General features: G+C 51.1%; 2 protein-coding genes across 2 annotated transcripts in view; one reads left to right on the top strand and one right to left on the bottom strand.

Moving 5' to 3' along the window:
• The window catches only part of LOC136136588 (5E5 antigen-like), a 54,946-nt gene that overhangs the window by 6,299 nt on the left and 23,640 nt on the right, over window positions 1-25,007 (top strand). Inside the window, exon 3 of the mRNA XM_065894799.1 lies at window positions 2,218-2,384. Coding sequence (XP_065750871.1) covers window positions 2,218-2,384 — 167 coding nt within the window. The remainder of the gene's footprint in view (window positions 1-2,217; window positions 2,385-25,007) is intronic.
• Window positions 1-25,007, bottom strand: part of CTBP2 (C-terminal binding protein 2) — a 163,577-nt gene that overhangs the window by 117,427 nt on the left and 21,143 nt on the right. The window lies entirely within an intron of this gene.

Raw genomic sequence — 25,007 nt, 5'->3', positions numbered from 1 at the left:
GGTTCTTTCCTTGAGATACTTCATAGTCAAAGTAATTAAACAAGGAACTAAAACAAACAGGAACTAAAAACAAAGTAATTAAACTCGGCCGGTGACATTTCACGGAATTTTAAGCCAAAAATTCAGAAGAGCCTGCAGACTGCCCGAGCGAACGGTGACGGCTTATTTAGTGGATTAAGAACGTTAAAAAGCTTGGAAGACTGTCAGAATCTTTAAAGCAAGTGCCCATTGTTACGTGAAGGTGGAAAGAAGTACTTAAAAAGAATGCAGCTACAGAAAGGCTAAAAAGGCTAAAAATTCAAAAACACTTGTTTCCGTAGATACTTGATGACAGTGCAACAGGGAGTAGTGCCCCGCAGATGTGCCAGGGGAAATGTTCTTGGCAGGATTCCTCCAAGAACTTCTAGGAGTATACAAGACACAGAAACGACTTAGCTAATTAAAATCACCACCGCTCCTACACGAGCAGCCCCAGGAAGCTAAGCGGGCTGTTCCACCAAGTAACTCGGCCTCGGCCAGTAAATGCCAGGCAGCTCCAAGTTCACTTGCTGCTTCTGGCCAAGGAAAAGGGCATCTATTTTTGGCCCGTATGATCAACCTCGGTGAATCTACTAAACGTCACTTGGCAAATGTGTTCCACCCATAGTTGATGACGATGAGGGGGTCGCGCACGCGCGCGCACGCACACACACACACACACACACACACACACACACACAGGGAGGGAACAGCAGTACCCAGAGCCTGGTGGAGTCCAAGCCAGCGCTGGGGCTTTCATATAGGAAACTTATAAATTCACGACACATCGCCTAGAAGGGTCCCCACCACCTGGATTTTTAGTTTCTTCTTACACTGAGTCGGGCATATGAAAATTACCTTGTAGGTCTATAGTTAATAAGTCTACTTTGCTGAAACTGAATGAGATGCGCTCTAAAAAGGTCTGGAAGGGGGGGTCCTGAGAGACTCTGCCCCGGCTCATTCCAGGAGGACCGGCCTGGCCCCCACTTGAATTTCGCCCTCTTTCAGAACGGCTCCTGCACTCTGCTCTGTGCCCTGCATCATCCAAACTCCAGAGAGAGAAGAGGGGCACACAGGCTCAGCGTGGGCGCCCCGGCATTCCCCCTCAGCACCAAGTGCCCACCTACTTGCACTTACTCTGCGTGAACTTATTCCTAACGCCTCTAACGCTTTGATGTGTCAGCTCCTGTTACTACTCGGGGCCTGCCTGAGCCCCACTTGAATTCTTTGCTCTGCCTGACTCGTATTTGGGTCATCTAGGCTTTAAGACGCCCGTCCTCTGTCCTGCTATGGCAGGTGGGGGCCCCTTCACCCACTGCTTCCCCTCCTCCCGGCTGGCCAGTGAGCAAAAGTGAGGCCTGGCTTGGACATTTATTAGCCGGAGAGAGATCCTCGTGTGGTAACTGGACAGAAGCAGGAGGCCCAGGCTTGAGGAGAGCACTGGCCTTATCTGGAACCTGCCCTCCTTCACGCCAGGCTCATCTCAGATCTAGGGGGCCCCATGCACGCTTACTACTTAAACAGAGAACCAGAAAGTAGTCTGCGGAATCATCCCTTGGCCCCCACAGATTTACTGCAATAGAGGGGCTAGTGGGAAAGGACAAAGGAGAGAGCACGGAGTTAACAGGACACTGCAGAGAAGCAGCCCAGGATCCACGGGTCAAGGTGACCAACGCCCTGGGACTCTGTCCTGTCTGAGATAGAGAAGGCAGCATCTGCCTCACAGGTGATCAGGTCCTTTCACAGTGGTAATGCCCGGGGAGCTCGGCGCTCAGCCTGTGCACAGCCAGTACTCAGTAAATCCAGTCCTCAGCAGGCTTGGCACGCGGCTCCAGGACACAGGACAAGCTTGTCATCATCAGAGTCTGCTAAGAACCAAACCAGTCTCTGCTCACATCACGAGATAAATGGTTCCTGTTTGGCCTAAGAGTCCAATACTCCTCACCACATCTCTGAGGGACCTACACGCTCCCCCCCACCCCGGGGGGCCTCGCCCTCCCCTTGGTGACAGTCCGGCGGGCATGGCTGTGCTCAGAAAAGGAACAAAGGACCGGGGGAAGAACCATCCAGAAACCCGGCCTTCTCTCTCATCAATGTTCTCTTGGCTCGGACGCTGCTGGCTGGCCCTCTCAAGAGGGCACCTGTTGTTATCGAATGTAAGACTGAGCCCTGCTGAAGTGATGATGTATCGCCTTCCAGGAAATGCTGGTCCGCCCACAGCTGCAGGGCCCACAGCTACCTCGGGGCAACCTGCTGCCCACCAGTGCCTCAGGGCAGAAGGAGCCACTTGCCCATGGGCTGCTGCAAGAGGGACCCACAGACGCGGAACTTGAGCCCCAGCTCAAGGGAGCCGTGGTGACCTGCAGGTCTGCGTGCAAGCCCTGTGTCAACCTATTCACCCCTCCTGCTGCACACGCTAGCCACGCAGCACCACTTCAGGGTGTCCATCTGTGCAAAAGGGGAGTGACCCTCCACGGTGGAATCACGATGAGGATGTGAGGACATGGGACGCGGGTGCCAGGGGCTTGCCCACGTGTCCACAGCAGGGCCTTACAACTATCTCAAGTTCAAGGGTGGCAGGCGGGGAAAAGTCCCGAGTAGATGTGGAACCCAGAAATCCACAGAGAAACGAAATGTCCACCCCCTAAAACCGACCCGCCCCTATCAGCAAGAAAGAAGTCCTTCTGGCCAAAGCGGGACGTGCCCAGACAGAGGTGCCAGAAGCCAAGTCAAGGCCGGGGGCCGCGGCTCCTGGGATACATTCCACGGGACCCCTGAGCAGCCCGGGCCCCTCCCCACCCCCTCCAGCTCCCGGCTCACACCTGACCGCCCTCAGCAGGTCTGCCACACATCCAGGGATGCAGAAGGACCCACAAAGGGATGGCTTCTGGCTGCCCTCAGCTGACTGGGCGGGGTAACCAGAGCTGCGTGCTTGGGGGGCTGCTGGGGGCACAGACAGGCATCTCTGAGCAACATGGGGAGTGGGAGGGGCCTGCAGCTGCTAGGATGTGGCCTCTCCCCGCACTCAGAACTCGGGGCCACAGGTGTGTGATCTGCCCCTAACCAGGACCTCAGGCTGACACAGTGAAGGCACAAGCCCAAGTCACCTGGGAAGGGCCCCCCTCCCCTCCCCACGTGTATTTATGCACCTGCCCAGCCTCTCAGTATTAACGCACCCCCAGAAAGGCCTAGCCCATCAGGCACGAAGCAGTGTGGAATTCTGGTGTGCTTGTCACACTGGGAAAACCAAGGAAAAGACTACGCCCTCTGAAGAGGGAAACGCTGGACATGACGGAATTAACACGCTGTGACCTGACATACTTTCCCCTTAGCTCAGCTGCATCATTCCTTCCCAGGATCCAATTCCACGTACTACTGCCTAATAGTGAATAAACCGTATTAATTAGCTTGGAAACAATTTTCCTTTATTGAGGCAGGAGGACCCTGAAAGCTAATTCTTTCCATGTCCCTATACAGCCACACTGGTGTCAAGACACCTGAGGTCAAATCAACACTTCATTATTACTGCCCACCCCGCCATGTGCAAGAGTTTCAACTTCAATAAGAAAAATGCCCTCTGGGCACAAACTTTACATACAGTCTTTGTAGGGAGAATGCTTACGGAAATTCTGTAATATTAAATATGTTGAAAAGGCCCAACAGTCAAGATTTCAGAACTCTTGTCTTCAGATATAAGGAGAGGCCGTGGAAAACTGTAAGGGAAGTCTTGGAACTCTGCCACTTTCTTAAGGAAAACAAAATAGGATATTTTCTCAGTGTTGTCTCAGGTGTAGTCAATTAATGTGTCCGTTCCTCCGCTGCCTCTCAGCTTTCTGCTTTTGCACCCACCCTACAGAGCCGGCAGATCTGAGCCCAGCCAGGGGACCAGGAACTGCCTAGCCTCGCAGCATTAGCTGGGCTTCAATCCTCTGGGGAAAGGCTCTGTTCTCAGTGGCTCCGGCAATGGAGAAATAAACAAGGGCATGAGGCTGTCAGACTGGCGGGGCAGGGGGGAATTGGAAACAACTGGAAAAATGGACACGGAAAGCAAATCGATAAACGGGTGCTGCAAATTCGGCACAACAGGAGCCAAGTTTTGAAAGAAAAAAAAAGTGGTTCAGTGAGCAGCAACCACACACACAACGACGTCATCCTGTGAATTCAAGCTGCGTTCCCACACCCCAAACTGCCCAGCTGGCCTTGAACGTGCAGGCAGCGGGTCTGGGCAGTCTGACTCCCGGTTCCCAGAAGCCTGGCTGGGCCCCCACGAGTCTTTCCCAATGTCAGACAAGCTGGGAAGCCGCCCTGTTAACTGTGAAGTGCCCAGAGGAGTGGGGGAGTCCTCGCTGCGGGAGGACCCTCTTCCAATCAGCCTGGCTCAAAGGGAAGCCTGGCCCCTGAGGTCTCAGCCCAATGTATCAGGCAGAGGAGATGTAAACCCACAAGTCAAATCAGAGACACCTGTACGTGGCCTTTTGTGGTTTCAAATAGTAACTGAACAAGAAAGCTATCAGCCCAGGCACACACGCCTCTAGGAGAGGTTCCGGAACCTGCTGGGAGTGGAAAAGAGATGATATGGCCCAAGAACAGAGCCCAGCTAGTAGCAACCACGAACCAGTAGGGCATCTTGAAATGAATGCCCTGGCCTCGGTTTTCTCCCAGGTAGAGAGGAGGGCGCAGAAGAGGTGCTGAGTTCCTTTTCTTTTTTAGACTTTTTTTTTTTGATGTGGACCATTTTCAAAGTCTCTATTGAATTTGCTACAATATTGCCTCTGCTTTACGCCTTGGTTTTTTGGCCCTGAGGCATGGGGAATACTAGCTCCCAGACCAGGGATCAAACCTGCATCGGAAGGCGAAATCCCAGGGAAGTCCCCCGAATTCCTTTTCATTAGGTACCCCATTGACACTCTGACTGACAAGGGGCACAGGGTCAGACAGTAAGCAGACGGTCTCTCAAGGCTCAGCACAATCTGTAACATAAAATCCAGGGATGACAAGAGCAAAATGGTGAAGAGTTGGTGAGACAAACAGCCCCCCACGCTTCAGTGGGAGTGTGAAAGGGCACCTTTTCTGAAAAGTTAGATTTCATCCCCACCCCCACCCCGTTCTACCCCTAGGGAGTAATTAGAGGAGGAGTAAAGATTCACATAAAAATAAACCATCTAAGATGCTTCCCTGAAACAGAAAATAGTTGGATAACTATCTTTCCTGATAACACTATAGAGAAAAACAAATAGCTATCGTGTTATACCTACATACATTATGATACCTGTATCTCAACAAATTATTTAGTTTAAAAAATTCAAAAATATTTCACAACTTAGGAAAAACATTTACAGGTTAAATGGAGAAACAAATATAAGACTCCAAATGGTATACGTAAATTTTAAAATATTCTTTAAACGGTGAATGTCATTTGCTAGTGTATGCATACCATGGAGGAGACAGAAAAAACACCCAAGGTGTTAAAAGAAGTTATTTCTCCATATGCTAAGGTGATTTTTAAAATATAAGTCTTTCAGATCATAAAAATGGTACGTTAATCTTCATGTTTTCCTCTATTTCTCCATTTTCTGCAAAGAGCAGATTTCCTACAGTCTGGAAAATGTACAGTGAATTTATGTGGGCTTCTACATCAGGAGAGGGAGCTGAAGCTGGGGATGCAGAGAGACAGCTGCTGCCTTGGTTCCGGGCCATAGCATCACTGCAGAGTGGCTCTATTGAGGATCTAAGTCTAAGTAATAGCCGCACTGCCAAGGTGGGTTTAAAAGGAAGAAAGGTCTATCCCCTCCAACCTCATGCAAATTTAATCTAGAAACACGGTGTCCCTCTTAGGAATGCCAACGCATAGATCTGAATTCCAGTGGCCAAGCAACCTGGGAGAATCCCTGAGGGGCAGCGGTGAGGGCACCCATGCAGTGGGGATCCCTTGGCTCCCCCAGGGCCTGCAGGAGAGGACAGACACTGCAGCAAGGCAGACTTAGCAGGCTCCAGCCAAGTTCTCAGCCACAGGTTAGACTGCAGACGAATGAGTAGAGAGAAGCAGAAAATATATATGTGTGTGGGGTGTGTGTGTGTGTGTGTGTGTATGTGTGTGTGTATATATATATATATATATATATATATGTATACATGACTTGAGAATCAAATGGCCGAGTCCACAAGCCCTGAAAACTTACTCACAAGAAGAATGACCGGATTTAGATACCAACGCTAAGGATCAATGGACTAAATGCAGAATATTGAGCAGGGAGGAAGCTGGCGCAAGTTAATTCAGCCGAGTAACAACAGCCCCTCCAACCCTAGCTCTCCCTAACTGTACCTCCATCCCCACCCCTTTATATGTGTAGAAGGCGTTGCATCGGCTGCTTCGTCAGGTTTGTCACTGGTTTAGTGGGTCATGTGGGCTCCATGTGGGCAGGGACAGAGTATGATTTTTATCTTAGAGAACTTGGAGACCAAACAATAGTGAAGAGCATTAGAATGAGACCACAAGTGGCGCTAGAAAAGCTCCCTCACCTCTAGCTGGGGAGGCTGAGCCCACGATGTGACCATTCTCCCCTCGAATGTGGGGTTGCACGTGGTGCCGCAGGTAAAGAGCTCAGCACTAAGGCACTCAAATGTCTAACAGATACTTGTTAACTAAACGCTTTCCTAACAAGACCAGGGGAATTCAAGAACCCAGAGTCCTGGGAAGAAAAAAAAGGCCTAGAGGAAATTAGGTTCAGTTTTATTTCAAACCAAATTTACTCAAACCCGAACCTACAGGTTCAGGGGAGGTTTAAGTTTAAAGTGAAGGGCGTCACTGCCATCAAATGGACCAGCTGCTGTACGTGCAACCAAAGGAATGACTTGACTTTTGAAAATCCACTTACAGCGCTAGGCACGTCACAGAGAACAATACACAGAGAACCTCCGCAAACACAAATGTGAGTGAAGACCCCAAAGGTGTGATGGAAAGTAAACTCATGGGTCCAAAATATTTTTCCCCTTAGAGGCAACAAATTCTAGTCTTAAGAATAAATCCCAGAGCCACATGGGACCTCAGAGAGCATCACATCCACAAATGGGGAACCTCCCCACACAAACAGCCTGATACCCACATCAGGATAGCCCCTTCACCTCCGACCAGAGTTCAGACGACCAGGATGTGATGGTCCCTGACACACATGCTGCCCCCTTGTACCCAAAGGAATCCAGGACAAGAAGAGAAATAGCCAAAGGCCAGACCTGCCTACAGCCCATCCCAGCTGCACGAGCCCATCCTGAGCTCCGGGTGGAGTTTTCAGGGCTTAACAGGCTTGATCTAGAAAAAAAAGAACCGCAGAGTTTCTGAAGAAAACGCAAATACTACCTACTGATGCACATGTTATCAAGTAAATAACGCTGGGAATCCTGAACTAACTTCCTCGCTGCCTAATTACTCAGTTGCATTTCATTAACTTTGAAAGTACAGACAACCTTTCAGCACAGATGTTCATGGGAGTAATACTTCATAAATGCTGTCCCCACTGATACGATGCATGTGTAAATACACACGCATATATGTTTAAAACACAGTGCAAATAAATGTGCTTTCTGAAGGAGCAACAGCTCAAAATTCTCACTGTGAAATTAGATTCTCGGGGTATGTCATTTTAACAGTTCTCATAAAGGCAGGCCAAAGCCACCTAGGTGCCTAGGGCTTCCTCTAAAGAAATCATGCTCACACAGCCTTTACTTCCCTTGTGCACCAGCCCAGAACCCCCTGTGTTATTGTTATGAGTGCTAATAAAACATCAAAATCCAATAACCTTTATCCCAAGTTTTGTTTCAATCCATGCGCACTGTGCAAAGACACACAACACAGATGAACAAAGCTCAAAAGGTGAAGGGGGGGGCTTCCCTCCTGGCACAGTGGTTGAGAGTCCGCCTGCCGATGCAGGGGACACGGGTTCGTGCCCTGGTCCGGGGGGATCCCGCATGCCGCAGAGTGGCTGGGCCCATGAGCCATGGCCGCTGAGCCTGTGCGTCCGGAGCCTGCGCTCTGCAACGGGAGAGGCCACAGAGGTGAGAGGCCCGCATACCGCAAAAAAAAAAAGAAAAAAAAAAGGTGAAGGGGGGCCCCTTCTGCTGGCTTCCCAAAGCAGCCAAGCCATCAGGGCACAAGCTTCTTCAAACATCACCCCATGGACATCTGCTGAGAACCAGGGCAGGCTAGCAGAGGCCGGAGACGCCTTGTTCCTCCCGACATCGAGAAAGAGTCTATGTGAAGGAAGAGTTGTTTTGCAACTCCCAGGTCTCCATGATGGGTTTCCTCTTACCCAGTGCTCCAGTCAGTCTAAGACTGAATCAAAAATCTTTGGGGTGGGGACTTCGCTGGTGGAGCAGTGGTTAAGAATCCTCCTGCCAATGCAGGGAAGATGGATTCAAGCCCTGGTCCAGGAAGATCCCACATGCCACGGAGCAACTACGTCCGTGCGCCACAACTACTGAGCCTGTGCTCTAGAGCCTGCGAGCCACAACTACTGCGCCCACAAGCCACAACTGCTGAAGCCGGCGCGCCCAGAGCCCATGCTCCGCAACAAGAGAAGCCACCGCAACCAAGAGTAGCCCCTGCTCGCTTCAACTAGAGAAAGCTCGCGTGCATCAACGAACATCCAATGCGGCCACCAAAAAAAAAAAATCTCTGGGGTGGAATATTCCTCATCAATAAAAGGGAACAGACCAGTGATACAACAACCTGAATGAATTTCAAAGGGAACTGTGCTGAGTGAAAACACTCCATCCCAAAAGGCGACCTACTATTTGATTCCATTTCTGTAACATTCTTACGGGACAAAATTACAGAGATGGAGAACAGACTAGTGGTTGTCAGGGTTTACAGACAGGGAAGGAGCCAGGACACTCCAATTCTAGAATTTTCTGAGTAAGCTGGGTCTTGGAAGTCAGCCAGCCCCGTTTACCACCATGTATGTTGGCCATGAACTGTCTGGGCCACCTAAAGTGGGTGTGGCCATAAAAGGGGAACGGTGGGGTGCGGGGATCCTTGGGGTAATGAAACTTGTGTGTCTTGCCTGTGGTGGGGCACGCTGGAATCCACACAAACAACACCACTGCACAGGAGGGAACACACCCAAATGAATGTGTGTGACACTGGGGAAATCTGAATAGTACCTGTGGACTGTATCAGTATCAACTTCCTGGTTATGCTACTGTCACTATCATTTTGCAAGATGTTACCAATTGGGGATAAAGGAGGTAAAGGGTCTTATTTCTCTTACAACCACAAGTTTAATTACAAAAATAACAAGTAGCTTTGTCCTGTTTTTTTTTTTTTTTTCTTTTGGTCTGTCTGTTGAGTTTGGTGCATGTTGACCAATAAATAGGGCAACTCCTCTCTTTGGTGGATTGTTGTTTACCAGGAGCCTAGCCCGCTGACAGGATTCACACTCTGAACTGGGATCAGCTTCCTCCGGCTGCCAGGGCACACGGCTCCTGAACCCCTGACCTTCTCTGTTGGAGCTGGCAAAGATGCTTACTACGTAAGTTCTTTCCTGGGAACAGGCACAACTGACTGGTTTCTCTCGCCCAGCTGCTGCCAGACGCCCAGAGCTCCCCAGGTCACATGTGATAGAACAGCCCTGGAGAGGACAAGAGAAAACCAGCCTCCGGGGCTGGTCTGTATAGGCGAGTGGGCACACTGGTGGGGAACCCAGGACTCCCTGATCCCGCATGGCTAAATCGAAACCCCAGGCAGCAGGCTGGAACAGGCCAAGACCGTCCCTGGCTGACACACACAGCTGTACACTGAGCTGGCCACCTTCCAACACCCAGCTCGCTCAGAGAAAGTTCTGGAGCTGCAGTGTCCTAGCAGATTACCAGAGCCAGCGAGCCACCTGTCTGAGAGAACCCACAGCTACATGCCTGCTTTTCCAGCAGCCTGGGGACCTTGTGGCTGCCCTCGAACTCCACATCAGCCTTTTGTGATAAAACTTAATCACACTGTATCAACCTCAAGGTCTTTTGTGGCGTTCTGTGTCTGTCCTCCAAGATCCCCTGGTGCCTCCCTTCTAAGGAGCGCTGGCACAGTCAGTCCTAACACTCCCCGGCACCTCCCTGCTGATTCAAAGAATCCAGGGGGAGAAAATTACAGGAGGAGTATCTTTGCTGTTTTGCCTTTATTGTCTTCAGGGTCACACTTCTTTCCATCCATTCAACAGGAGTTTATCCTTAATGTCTCCCACTGACAATAACGAAAGTACCTCCCTCTCCCCAGAATGTGCCATTAGGTACAAGTGTACAGATGAAGAATATTTCAATCACAATACTGTTTTTTTCAGATTCCATAAACCCTTAAATAGCCATTTACTCAACTAGCTGAGCGCTTTCAAACACTGCCCAGCTTCAAAGCTGATAAAGAAATAACCAGCGACTCTTCCACGGGAATAAAAATTACATTCTACATAAATTAAATATATAATTTGATTAAACATGTTTATGTCTTTGCGATGACATTTAAAATAGAAGTAATCATTTTCTTTCTTAAAAGAAAAACTCTTTCAAATATAATTCGAAGCTGTCAAACCTATCTCCTGCTACAGATCTGTTAAATGTCACGTACCTTCAAAGGGGGACGGCAGCTTCCTTTTAAATATGCAGTTCCAAACAGTGCGTTCTGAATCAAGCATGTATTAAAATACACCACTGGCATTTATCCTGATTAAGTAGAACCTTCTTCCCTTGCTCCTGACGGATCTGCTCGGGGTGGGGGGTTGGGGGGAGGCAGCACCCAGCCCGTCTCTTCCCCATACAACTCCAGAGGGGCTAATGCCTGCACGCTGGCTGCCAAGCACGGGGCTGCCGGGCCCAACACCAAGTCACACCCCTGAATGCCTGAAGGGGGCAAAGGTACCCTCTTATGAGCCCTACCGTTTCCCTCCCAGATATCTCGTTGAACTCTTTGTAACCCAATTTTGGCCCAACTGTAAGACAGCGTTAATCAGATGCAAAGAAAACTCCGAACTCATTCTCCTAAGTCAATGACCTACATATTCAACTGCTTCTTCTCCAACTCAGTAGCAAACACCACGCTATATTTAAACACAGAGCACAGACGTATCTTTCTTCTGAAATGCTTAGAGATACGGAATAGGCTTACACTCTAGCCCTCCTTCTCAACTTAAGGAATGCAAACCTTGTCAGCACCAACTTTTTGGGGAACTTAAGAGAACGGTATGGCCCGTGTCTCCACTGTTTTCCTAAGAAGGTACCAAGGGTCATTTCTGAAAAAAGTAAAGGTAAGCAGCATCTTCACTGGAACGCAAGCGAGTGCCGCCTGCCTCCCCAGCCCCTGGCAAAATGCAAGTGCTCACAAAGAAAACAGACCAAAGGACTTAAAGTCACTTAAGGGTGGGTAACAAGCATGTCGCATACCAAGTGTCCAAAGGAGACGCAAACGTTCCGGGACCAACACCAAATAATCCTGGAGCCAGCAGAGGAGACAGACAGCAAAAGGAACAGAGAGCTCTCAGAGTCTTAAGACCGGGGGAGGGGGACTTTTCACTGCCAATCTCTTTGTATCTAACTCAAATTTGATGAAATGTGGGCAAGTCAGCCCCCCCACCCCACCCTGCCCCCAGCCACTGATGGAGGAGGATCCTAAGAACATCTGAAGAAGCATCAAGGCAGAGGCTGGAAAGACCAAACAGAAGATGCCCAATCCAGCCCAACTCTGCACCAGCTGCCTTCCTTCTGGGAAAGGGAAGCTGCCCTTGGAGGAAGGAAGGTAAGGAGAGGCCAGGCCCGCGCCTGCACAACTCGGGGGAGCCTCGTAGACAGACAGTGCAGTGGGCAGCCTCGGAGAGGACCAGGGCGGGTGGGATACACTTCACAACCAAAGCCCAGATCCAAGCCGGAGCTGGGAAGCCTCAGCTGTAGACACCTTCCTGCCTCGTCCTACCGTGTGACCTTAGGCAAGTCACTTTGCCCCTGGGAAACCAACTTCTCAAGGGGACAGGAGAGGAATGCTACCCAGACACCATGATTCTGTAACTCAAGCTCTAATTCCATTTAAAACAGGCACTCATGAGACTTGGAGCCAATTTTCTAGTCACTGGGGCTTGAAAGAAAACGAGAGTGTGGAAAAAGAAGAGTTATAACAGGAACTTCTCTTTTTCTTTGGATTAATGTACATTCCCTTCCTTGGTGACAAACTCCACGCCACTGTATGGATGAGAAGGGCCAGTACTCACCACGCGTGAGGCTAGATCCTGCAAACTGACCTGTGGCAGCAACAGTGAAGGCAGGAAGCGCGGGTGAACCAAAACGTGTAGTGGGGGACCTTCGGCTTGGTTCCTGCACCCCCAGCCTCCTACTAAGAGGGGAGCCTTCCCAGTTAATGCCGCATGTGCTCCCATCTCCCCACGCCGGGGGCCCACAGAAGTCATCAGCCTGGCCGCCTCCCCCGCTGCACAGGGGACTCTCCTGGCTGCAGTGCTGCTTCTTGAGCCTTGCTATCAAGGTGATTGAACCCAATATATACACACATAGCTATAGCTCTCTATACACACATATCCAACACATCCAAAAAAACTCTGGTGTGGACTCCTGATGGTCAAAGCCAACAAGCCCTTTCTCCTCTGCCATCTACCTTCCCAGCTGTACCACACACCCGACCCACACCACCCTATCCATTCTGATACTGCACCAACAGAGAGGCAGGTACTGCTGAGAGGGAGATTTTGGAGATAAAGGAAACATAACCTTGTCTTCACGGAGTTCCAACAAGGAACAAAGAACAGAACGCCAAGTGCTAGAGAAGCAGACGTGAAAGGAGGAGAGAGTGCAACCCTGCCTCAGCTCCCACTCACACGCTCCCAAGTCAGCTTCTTCGACGGTCCCTCCAAGGAACTCCAGATGCCCCTCACCAGCCGCCTTCTAGACACCTCCCCTCTGACTGCCCATCCACCCAGCCCTCAAACTTGGCTCATCCACAGGCATGGACATCACTGCTTTACGCCCTTGGAGTCCGTGACTCCAACCAAAGCAAACCCAGGCCCTGCCCTGACTTAAGTTCCTGATCCTGGAACCAGCCAGGCCTGCCCCCTACTTCTGTCCACCTCCACACCTGAGAGGCCGGCAAGGAAGGCCAACGCACACCAATTCCTGGGCAAGAAGTGAAACTCCAACCAGCATCTCTAAAAACACCTAGCAAAAGCCCCGCTGAGACAAATACCTTTTTGGAAGAATGACCCAGTCCAATACAACTGGCCTAGCCCTTGAAGTATTTGAAATGCCATTCTAAATTAAATGACACCCTTAGAATGGCTTCCCCTAAACTGTCCCCTTAACACTGTGCTTCTGACTTTCCCGGTGGACCGAGGCCCAAGCAAACAGGTCTTGTGTTACCAGACCTTGGTTGGTGGCAGAACCCTCTATCCCCTGTTAACTCCCTCTAAGGAAGCATTTCTCTTTAGGAAGAGCTCAACAACACGTCTCTCTAAACTCACAGGAAGAGAGCTGTTCACAGCCAACTGTCCTGAAATTTGCAGTTGCTCTATGTCCATTTTTTAATGAACTCTGGTCCTTCCCCAATCTCACCCCCTTACAGCATCCTGGGTTGTTTTTGTTTGTTGTTTCTTTCTTTTTTTTTTTTTTTTTTTGAGTCCAAAGAGACAGGATATTAATAAAATAGAATCCATTCATGAGAACACATTACAAGTCCCATAAACCACATCCCTGGAAGCACTGACCCTGAAGAGACTTGGAAACGCTGGCAGCAGCCTCCCCAAGGCCAGCGAGGCCGGCACACCCTGACCACTGAGCTCTTGGGTGGCCGATCTTCCGGTGGCCAGGTAGCTGCACAGAACTGTTTAGCCCCTTTCCCCACGCTGAAAGAAACTAGAAATGCATGTGCTGCCATGTGGTTATCAGCGGGCTCCAAAAATGAACTTCTGTCAGTTACGAATGCAAAAACATGGGCACAGGTGTTACGAAGGACCAGGAAATCACCAGGAACCAAAGGCCCTGACCCTCACGCCTCACTAGAGGGCGCAGTATTTGGGGGGTGGGGGAGGGGACAGGAAGACAGCTCGGGGTTGGAGCAGGTAGAGGCGTGCCCAGGAAAAATCAACAATTGTTCTGAACATCCAGGGAAAGCCAAGAGAAGCAGGCCCCTCTAAACAAAACAAAACGGTTACTTCTTCCGGAGCAGGTAAGCCTTATAGCCCAACCCACAGCACAGCAAATGGTGCAGACGCTGCATCTGTCCTGTTAGCGGAGGGAGCGGGGAAGAGGAAGGTGCCCCCCCGCCCCAACCCCTCAAGCAAAGCCAACATTCTGCTAAGTGGTTTAAAAAATAGCTCCACCTTCCATACATGATTGGTAGCAGTGTAAAATGTCATTACAACTGCTTTATAAAACTAAACACACACCTATTTTATGGCCCAGCAATTCCACTTCTAGGAATTTACCCAAGAGAAACGAAAACATACGTCCATAAAAAGACATGTACAAGAATGGTTCACTTCAGCTTTATTCAGAATAGCCAAAAGCTGGGAACAGCCCACGTGTCCATCAACGGGTACTTGGGTAAACTCACTTGGTGGATTCCTGCACTGGAATACTACACAGCAAGTAAAAAGGAACCGGCGATTGATCCCGGCTAAAACCCCAAAAAATCTCAAACACATTTAAAAAGGTGAATTTAAAAAGCTTTCCCGAAAAGGTATATGTGGTATAATACACATGTATGTATAACGTGTGAATATGTATATCACACAGTATATTAAATGCTAGAACACGAAAAACTAATCATGTGGGGGTGGGGCATGGTTGCCTGAGATGATCAGGGAGATAGGAATGGGGACTACCATGAGGGAACTTTCTGGAATGATGGTTATGTTCTATATCTTGATAGAGTTGGGGTACCCAGGTATATGGATCTGCCAAAACAAATGGATTGGTATGCCTAGGGTCTACGCTTTTCATTTTACCTCACGCCCCCGCTCCCACCCCCTGAATACCTCTCCCAAGTCCTACCTCCAAGGAAAGATAAACTGAAGGAACCACAGAAAGTCCACTTCAGTAATGAGATGCTTGCTCAAGGACTCTGGGCTGGAGCTCAGTGAGGTCTGAAGGCCACTGAGAAACGCTGAGGAAACGAAGATGGACCGATGGGCAGGGAGATGGAGATAGCATGGAGGTAACAGCCCGGCCTGGGGGGCGGGGCGGGGGTACTCACTGCACAAAGGTACCCACTCAGGGCATCTTTGACTCTGCTCCATCTGCAGGATCAGGACCCCAGAAACACCTGCAAGACCAGTGCCATTTCCCTACCAAGAGCTGAAACCCCAGCGGCCCAGGTGGGTCATCACTCCAAATCAGAGTGTGGGAGCAGCGTGCGTCCAGGTGACACCCACTCTTCTCCATGAACAGACCTGTGAATTCAAGGAGGCTAAGGATCCTGTGTATCAACGCAGGCTGATAAAACAGGAGGTCCCTGCCCGGTCAGAATAAACCCCCAGGGCAGTCACGTCTGCATCCTGCAGGTTCTAGTGCTTTGAGGCAGAACTCCCAAGAGCAGCTCTCAAAGAGCAAACCGATTACACGGGCCCATTTGGAAACACACTGCTAAATGCCATGTGACTTTTAACACGGCTGTCGTTAGATGCTGTCAGCCTAAAGCTGCATTCCCAGTGCAGGTCACACACAGACTGCACCTACTAGCATCTCATATCACCCAAGAGGCTTTTAAAGTATTAAGTACAGAAAGTACATGTAACTTCCCAGTTAAAATCTAGTGCGTGGACACTCTCAAAGGTCAGCGCGGCATCCACTCTAGTTTCATTACTGATGCTTCACCCAGATGGCGGGGAAGCTACATTAAAAAGCACATTTAAGAGTCACTGTTAAAAAAAAAAAAAAGAGTCACTGCTACAGGACTTCCCTGACGGCCCAGTGGTTAAGAATCCCTGCTTCCACTGCAGGGGGCACGGGTTCGATCCCTGGTCGGGGAAGTGAGATCCCGCATGCTACACCGCATGCCCCCCCCCCAAAAAAGTCACTGTTATGATGCAAAAGTAACAGAACTAAACCCTCAGATCTGGGTAAGTCCTGGAAATCACCAAGCACAGACCTCACACTGTAGAGACAGGCAAACTGCAACCGGGCAGAGGAAATATGGCTTGCTTCCCAAACTGGAAGAAATTCCTGGGCACTGACCCTTTGACCCACTTTATTTTCCATTCAACATGCGTTAGTTCAGTTCCTCCAGAAACAGATGCCAAGACAAGATTAGTAAGAGACTGTACGAGAGACTTCTTGGGGGGACACGAAACAGGAGCCAGAGGGAGAGGCGGGCCTGACCCCTTCAGTGGAGTCAGGGAAGGAGAGATCTTTGCCTGCCATGCGGTTCAAGGCCACAGGGGAATCTTCGGGCCAAGCGGACACGGGCTGTTGGGAGGAGTCCCAAGCCTCGCAGGGACAGCCTGGCAGCCCCGCTGTGCTCAGGCCCTGGCTGGGAGCGGCCTGTGGGAGCGCGGGCTCTGTGAATGCGGGGCTGGATTCCACGTGTGGAACGTCGTTGGCACCAGCAGTCCATTACCTTCCCAGAAGGAAAAGACCAGAGAGGTGCCTCTGCACGGCTGCCACACCATGCCAGGCGGCTGCTCCACTTTTACGACCCAAGACTTGACTGAGCTTTTCCAAAGACTGACAATCAGGGCCACCTGGCTGCACCCAAAACGCGTAGGTGGCTGTCATTTGGCTGGTGTGAGGCAGGGAAGCCCTGCAGAGATGCTCATCTTCAGGGAGGCCCCCCCAACAAGAGCAGGGAGGGAAACGGGATCTCCAGGACTTAGTGAATAAATGGACACGGCGGATGGAGAAGTGAAAGCCACGCTGCCGAGGCTGGGGGCCGGGAGGAGGGTCCTGCTCACTGAAGGAGAGTGTGAGGCACGGGCTGCTCAGGTTGACGATCAAGGTAATCAGCTCTCCAGACGCACTGTGTTAGTTAACACTGCCTGCTTTAACACGAGCCCCAGACCGAGTGTCAGCTCCGCACAGTACAAGCTCATTCTCGTATCACAAAAAGACCAGTGTTCCTGATGGGTGAGCAGCTCTTCACACGGCGATTCAGGCGCCCAGGATCCTCGCTTTCTCTGCTGGACTTGCCACACCCAGTTGACAATCCAGGCAAGAAAAACTGGGTAAAGCACACTCGCTTCTTCACCATTCCTGCCAGGAAGTGACACGTATTCCCACCAGTGTTCCACTGGCAACACCTATCCTGGGGCCTCCGGTAGCTGCCTGGCTGGTGGCAGGGCAACCACCGCAGCATTAAGCCCCCACCAGTGCAGGAGGGAAGCACAGATCTGTGGTGGACCTCTGGTCATCTCCACCACACTTACCTTCCAACTCAGTCTCAGACAGGCTTATTTTGGAAGCAATACAGGCCTCTGGGTCTCTCTGAACACCATAATCCAAGGTTATCTGACCACTGAACCAAACCTGAAAAGAGATGCTGACAACTCTGGAAATGCATCTATTAAATTCTCTTGTTGCCACACAGCCATGGCATTCAAGTGGAAATCTGGTCACAACTGGGCTCTCACTGACCAACTTAAAAAGTTGAGCAGCTGTCCTTTTATTGCAAAGCGCTCAACTCTAAAACTTTAAAGTCTGCAAAATGCTTTCATGGCCATCAACTCTAAGATACCATCAAACCTGAGACCCAGCAATGTTTTATAAGCCGCTAAGAAAAAAAGGGGAAAAAAATACCCTCAGTTAAACTACGCCATATGATCAATTTTATGACAGAACCCAATCCCAGAGATGTTAAAATGTTGAAAACCAATGAAATAACAGTGCTCCTGTCGAAGTCTTCAAACAGCCTTGTAAAAAAACCACAGCAATTGCAATTTCACAGAGCCCAGCCCAGGGCTGGGTGACTTGCCAGAGGTCACCCAGCTAGTGAGGGACAGAGTTGGGAGAGGGGGGTTTCCAACCAGTTTGACTCAGCACCTGGATCTGGGTCAAGATCCCAGCACATCCGAAAACTCTCCAAGGCCAAGCCAAGCTCCAACCTCCTCACATCCACACAGATTCTGCTTCCAATGGCAAATCGAGCACCTCGGATATAATATTCTTATAAATGCGTTCACAATTTTTTTTAAAACTCCACTAAAATTTGAGCTTTTACCTGCATAACACTTTACCAACGAATTCCACGACATCCACGTGAGAACAGATGATGCATTGAAATATCAAGAACAAGAATCCGATTTGGTAAACAGTTGAGCGCTATTTTCACATCACCCTAATGAATCTAGTTTCAATGAACACAGGTCAGCAAACACTCTGAAAATGTTAACGGTATGGTGCAAAACGATGCTTTGAATGACAGCCCCAGAAAACAAACTCTTCTCAGCAAGTGACAGATACCATGAGAAGAGAAAACTCAGAATAGATGAGTTAATTCGAAGGGTCCACTCATGGTCCATGGATCTGTACTTGGCCTTGGACTGGCTTCCCATACGGAGCTCCTTGGGCTACGAGTGAAGCAGCAAGGAGGGGAGCTCTGGCTCCTGCTCAAGCTGCCAGGCACAAGCTGCCACCAGGTGCCTGGCGCGTTCCAATATGTGTACAGCAGGTGGGTCAATACCCACAGAAGACGGCACCCGGATTTCTGGTCAAATTCTTCTCGCCCAGGGCAGGCTCCTGCCTCTGTACATCTCATTATGGCCCTCAGTGTCAGGGAAGACTGCTGGAAAATACCTGGATGCTTGGGCAGTGTCTGGGATGGCAGGGTACAGGCCAAGATGGGCCCAGACTCCTCCAGACCCCTGCTCGCATGCACATCCATCCTCTCATCTGCGTCTCCATCCTGCCATCACTGTCTTAAGTGGTACGCAAGTAAAATCTCAGCAGTGAGTTTACTCCCACTTTGTTTTTCTTAAAACAAAAAAAAAGCATGCAAGGACCAAGAGACAGGGAAACACACCGACACCCCCAGAGACTGCAGGCAGAGCCATCTCTCCCGAGGGGCATCTGGGGAGGCGCTTCACCTGAGCCCTGCATTTTCTCCATCTGTAAACCAAGGCTGTTGTTTGGAGGCTGTAATTAGAACATATTGGAACACAACTGTAAACTATAAATCACTATAAGAAGACTGGACTGGTCTTTTGAAATGATGTTTTTGCCTTGGAAATAATAAACCAAAATTAACACATTCAGAGCTGTTTTTAAAAAGAATCCCATTGTTATAAAGCTTTACCATGGTAAAGCAATTATACTCCAATAAAGACGTTAAAAAAAAAAAAGAATCCCAAAGCCTAGTACCTTCCTTCAAACCCAAGTGAACCCATCTCTCCAGACTGCAAGCTACGTGGGGACAAGGAAGCACCTCCCTCCTACCGTATTCCTCCCTGAGCCTGACCTGTGGGAACCAAGCATGCTTAACCGAATTCTGAGTGTCCAACAGGCACTTCCTGGACACGGCCCCAGGACTGAAGCAGCTTGCTTTTTCCCATGGGCAATGAAGTTTGCTTTCAAAAAGAAAGGCACACAAAGGCATTTAAGACGACACCTGTATGATGTGAAAGAAACAAAAGACTACAGATGAGATTTTAAAAGCATTATGATCAGAAGGAAGGAAGGTGAGCATTCAAAAGCCACGCCCTGGGGCTCCCACTCGCTGTGCGTGCAAAGGCTAAAGGGGCCTCCGAAGACCAGCCCTACACAGCCGAACTCCTAAACCCATTACCTCTTTTCATTCCAACAGCCACTCCATCAAGGAACTATTATTACTCCCAACTCATGGGTGGGGGGACTGAGGCTCTGGGCCTCACGCCAGGCTGCACAGCAGTAAAAGCAGAGATTCAGCTCAAGTGCGCCAGCGGAAGGCCACCTCTAACCTACTCTGCAGAAGCCAACGAGGCAGGAGGAGGAATTCAGCAAAATGGGACGAAGCTTCAAGACAGACCCCCTGGGGCATTCAGGACCCTCTGCTTCCTGACACCCCCTTCACCCATGTGGACAGAGGGGGCATCACAACACGGTTCTAGCTCTGAGCTCGGGGACCATCCAGGCAACCCAGGCAGGGCCTGGGGAATCCGCTTGGCCCCATGACCCTACTGGTCCCAACCCCTGCTGGGGGCTCCTCAATGAGGGAGGACATCCCTGCTCCCGAGGGAGAGGAGAGTTGACGAAAGACCTGGCTGGAAAACCGTGCCGCCTGCCACAGCAGGTCCAGATGCCTGGTTCCGTAGAGCAAGGAGCACCTACGGGGAATGAAGGCGAAGCACCCCTCAGATGCCACCTCTGCAGGTGCTCAAGGAAGGGACTCAGCCAACAGAACCAGGGGAGGGCTTTCTTCAACCTGAACTTGCCCAACCCGGAATCCAAGGCGCGCACAGCCTCCGTGGCCTGCTTCTCCTTCCGTCCCGCTCCCCGCACAGCTGCGGCCTCTCAGCCCAGCCCTCTGGTCTGCTCAGTTCCCTCCCCACCTGCAAAGTAACTCCCCCCCAATGGATTCATCCCAACGTTTAGTCAGCCGGGACCTTATTTATGACTTTTAGACTCTCAAACCCATTCCCATTCATAATTAGGAGAGAGCAGCTGGATGGCAACGCACACAAAGGGCCCCGGGGCACCCCCAGCCCACCTGGCCCAGCCAAACAGACCCTTTCCTGGGTACAGATAGCGCGCGTGTGTTCGCTTCCTCCTACCTGGGGGCACCAACCGCCCTCCCCCAGGGCCTGCCACAAAAACCCGACGACTGTAAGCAAGGCAATTCCCCCCGCAGCAGCACCCCTCCCCGCACCCGAGAGCCCCTGGTCCCTTCCCTCCCTCCTGTCCCCGTGAACTCACGGAACACGTCCCCCGCCCAGCCTTGGCGGGCCAAGAAATCCCACGCAAGGGCTCTGAGCAGCGTTAGATCCTAGACTCACATGAGACACTGCTGAGCGCTGGATTCTTTCCCTATGAAAATGCACACAGGACCCTCCCCACGCCAGCCCCCTCGACTTGTGCCATTCCCGGGGCTCACACCCCCTCCCAGGCACCGAGCCCAAAGAGGTCCACAGGCCTGAGGCAGGCCCGCCAGCTTTGTTTCCTCGGCAACACCCACTCTCTCCCTGCAGAGGCACACCAACCGAGGCAGAGCTCCTGGAGTTTCTTCTCAAGGGGCGGGCGACACCAGCTTTCCTTATGTTTGGGCGGGGGGCGGGGCCTGAGGTGGATGGGACCCCAGCAGCTAGCTGTCCCCCACCTCCGCCTCCTCCCGCCGCACTCTCCCCCATGCTCACGGGCACCTGTCCTGCAAAACTGATTGCACTTTCGGTCCAGAAGAGCCTGGCAAAAGAGATGACGCAGCCCCACAGACCCTCACCTGCTGATGGGAAACCAGGCCCCACGGGCCTCCCGCTCTTGACACTTCTCGGTGAGCAGCTCTGGTCACCTAGCACCTGGCCCTTGGTGGCGGCCGAGGCTCATCTGTCACGTCGGACATGTGTGAGGAGCTGGCCCTCCCAGGAAGCCTCCCTCTGCCCCTGCCCCCAGCCTGTGGGGCAGGAAGTTAGGATTTGCCTGATTCACTGGGCCTGTGTCTTCTAGCCCACGGGCAGAAAGGGGCAAGTGGCCTCAGCTGAGGGCTGCTGGGTTGAGCAGTGCTTCTCTACCCGGTTACCCATTTGAATCACCTGAGAGCTTTTAAAATTACCAGGCAGGTTCCGCCCCAAGACCAGTAACTCAGAACAACCTCTGAGGGTGAGGCTCTGCTTAGATCTTGTTTCAAGGCTTCCCCAGGTGATCCCAGGTCCAGAAGGGGATGAGAAGCATATGGGGCTGGAGGGATCCCAGCAAGAGGGCGTGACAGCCTCCAAGGGAGGAAGAGCTGGAGGGCGCCCCCGACCCCTGCAGCCCGAAGCCCACAGCCCACCTCCTTCAAGAGGACTTCCCAGACGTCTGGGTGTACGGATGGGACCCCAGCTCCCAGTGCTGGGACCACCGCGCCCCTCCCCCTGCTGCCTCACCTGGGTGCCCAGTGTCCTCTGGTTGCGTGGTCTGCTCCTTGCAGGCTGGACCTAGTCAGGCTTGTTCAGGCCACCACCCCAGGGCCCGCACAGTGCTGACCACAGTGTTCTGCCATCCCCCCAAAGCTCATTAGCCCCGAGATGACAGAAGGTCCATCAGAGACAGGAGGTACCGTGCAGGAAGTGCGCAAGAAGGAAGACGAACCCCACGGAGCCCATTTTGCAGGATTTACGCCCTGGGCATCTTCCAAACCTCCCTGCTTAGGTCCGATCACTCCCGACCCCAGCGACCCCACCCCCCCGAACTAATCCACTGAACCCGTGGCATACACCTCCCACATGCCAGGGGCTGAAGGGCTCGGACCACGCAGTCTGTCAACAAGACACCATCCAAAACGCTGACCATCAGTCCCCCCAAAATAGCATCACTAGGCCACAGACATCTAGGGACAGACGCATAAAACACATTCTCCCAGGGCTTCCCTGGTGGGGCAGTGGTTAAGAATCCGCCTGCCAATGCAAGGGACACGGGTTCGAGCCCTGGTCCAGGAAGATACCGCATGCCGCGGAGCAACTCAGCCCGCGTGCCACAACTACTGAGCCTGCGCTCTAGAGCCTGAGGGCCACAACTACTGAGCCCGTGTGCCACAACTACTGAAGCCCGTGTGCCTGGAGCCCATGCTCTGCAACAAGAGAAGGCGCTGCAATGAGAAGCCCGCGAACCGCAACGGAAGAGTTAGCCCCCGCTCGCCACAACTAGAGAAAGCCCGCGCACAGCTACGAAGACCCAACGTAGCCAAAAGTAAATAAATAAAATTAAAAAAAAAAAAAAAAGGTTTAAAACACATTCTCCCAAAATGATAATAGGGTGTCTCCCCGGTGGTGCTGTCTGCAGCCTGGAAGGAGCCAGGACTTCAAATGGGCTCTTGGTGGGGAAGGGTGGGGGAACTGGAGGGGAGGGGAGGGACAGGTCACCAAATGTTCCCCATCCAAATCTTCAGCACTGATATCACCACCAGGAAATGAGATGTTTATCTTGTTACAAGGTCTCATGTTCCTGCTTCTTCTTTATCTAGAAATAAAAAGTTCCCATCTGGGTCTTCACACAGACCGATGTCACCAAAATCGGAATTCACCAAAATATCAAAAGTGCCCACAATTTCAGAGGAGGAGATTAAAAAGGGAAAGTGAGGGGGAAATTAAGACAATAGGAAGAAAGGTCTTGGAGGAAAAGTTCAGTTTGACCAGATGGGTTTTGCTCTTTACAAAGGGCTACATCACAGGCCTACAGAGACAGTGTCCCTCCTGGGTGCCACAGTGGTGCCCGAACTCAGAGCAGGTCTTGGGAACCCCTCGGCCTGGTTTCCCAAGGGGCCCGTGAGGCCTTAACACCGGGCCACACGCGCCCCCCACCAACCGTCTGCCAGACCGCAGTCAGCTCTCTTCAAGGATGGGGACCGACACACACGATATCAAGGGTCAGCCTTTATCTTTTAAACGCACAATGAGCTCAAGCCAAAAACAAAACAAAACGCCTTTCCAAGACGCTTTCCAAATTCCAACAACACACGGGGCTGGAAAAAATGGAGCCCCGTTTCCTCTTATTTTTAATCTCACATTGGCTAGGTTTATAATAAAAGAGAATAACCTATTTATTTGCTTACCTTACTTGGAAAGACAATAAATTGGAAAGGCTTCATAAATCTCACAGGGAATTCCTTTAAACAAGGACTGTCAGCAAAAATCCGTAAATAACCCTCTACCAGTCTCCAGCAATCACCTCCACCACACATTCTCTTTCCTTCCTGCTTTTGTACTAATCTTCTAGCAAACAAATCAAATCAAGCACTAAAACGTTTTATTCTTATCGAGGTGAGGCTCAGAAAACATCCGGGAGTCCACCGGGGCTACTGGCTGACTTACGTGGCCTCTGAGAAGAATGAGACGCAGAGAAGACCCCTGGGACTGGATGAGGGAGATCTCTGCACCCCCAAACCCTGCCACACTGCTCTCACCGATCTACAAAAACCCAGGCTGGCAATCGGCTTTGCAAACAGAGCCAGGGATGCGGCATCCATTCTATCTGGAGCAAAGCATAAGCCTTATGAAACAGGGTCCTATCCAGGTGGCAGACAGGCTCTTGGGTTTCCTCCCACCTGGGCTAGCGTGGCATCAATGACAGTGCCTGGAGCCCTTGTAATTCCAGCGTCGTGGAGCTTCCGGATCCAGGCGGCTACTGGTCAAGTTCACTCATCCCCATGCTGACCAAGTTGAAGGAAGGCAGCTCGGAACTTGGAGATGTCCAGAGCAAACACACACCTCATCCAGCAGGCCAGGACTTGTTCCCACCATGTTAACTTGACTTGTGAGGCAACTGATTAAAACGACACTCTAGGGCTTCCCTGGTGGCGCAGTGGTTGAGAGTCCACCTGCCGATGCAGGGGACGCGGGTTCGCGCCCCGGTCCGGGAAGATCCCACATGCCGCGGAGCGGCTGGGCCTGTGAGCCATGGCCGCTGAGCCTGCGCGTCCGGAGCCTGTGCTCCGCAATGGGAGAGGCCACAACAGTGAGAGGCCCGCGTACCGCAAAAAAAAAAAAAAAAACCTGACATTCAGATACAGCAGAAGATGGACAGTCTCACGCTGAGGTTTCAAGGACGGTGCTAAAAGTAAGGTTAAATAAGAGGCAGAAGGAGCCTCGTGGCTAATCAAATGTGTAATCAACTTACATATCAGGAAAGGATCATTACCACAACCAAAAAGAAAATTTCTCCAAGCCAAAAGGGTAAAAAAAAAAAAATTTAAACCAGCAAACCACTATCCACATAGAAACAAAAATGTATGTTTTCAGAAAGGACAAGACTCTTGCAGACCCGGCAGCTTCAGGAGCCTTGAAACTTTCCCCCAGGACCTTGATTCTTGGATGTGACACGCAAGACTTAGCGAAACCCAAACAGACTTTGCACGACCAGAGATG

Source organism: Phocoena phocoena, chromosome 16 (genome assembly GCF_963924675.1).
Source record: "Phocoena phocoena chromosome 16, mPhoPho1.1, whole genome shotgun sequence".
NCBI lineage: Eukaryota > Metazoa > Chordata > Mammalia > Artiodactyla > Phocoenidae > Phocoena > Phocoena phocoena.
This window is presented reverse-complemented; position numbering and strand designations above follow the sequence as displayed.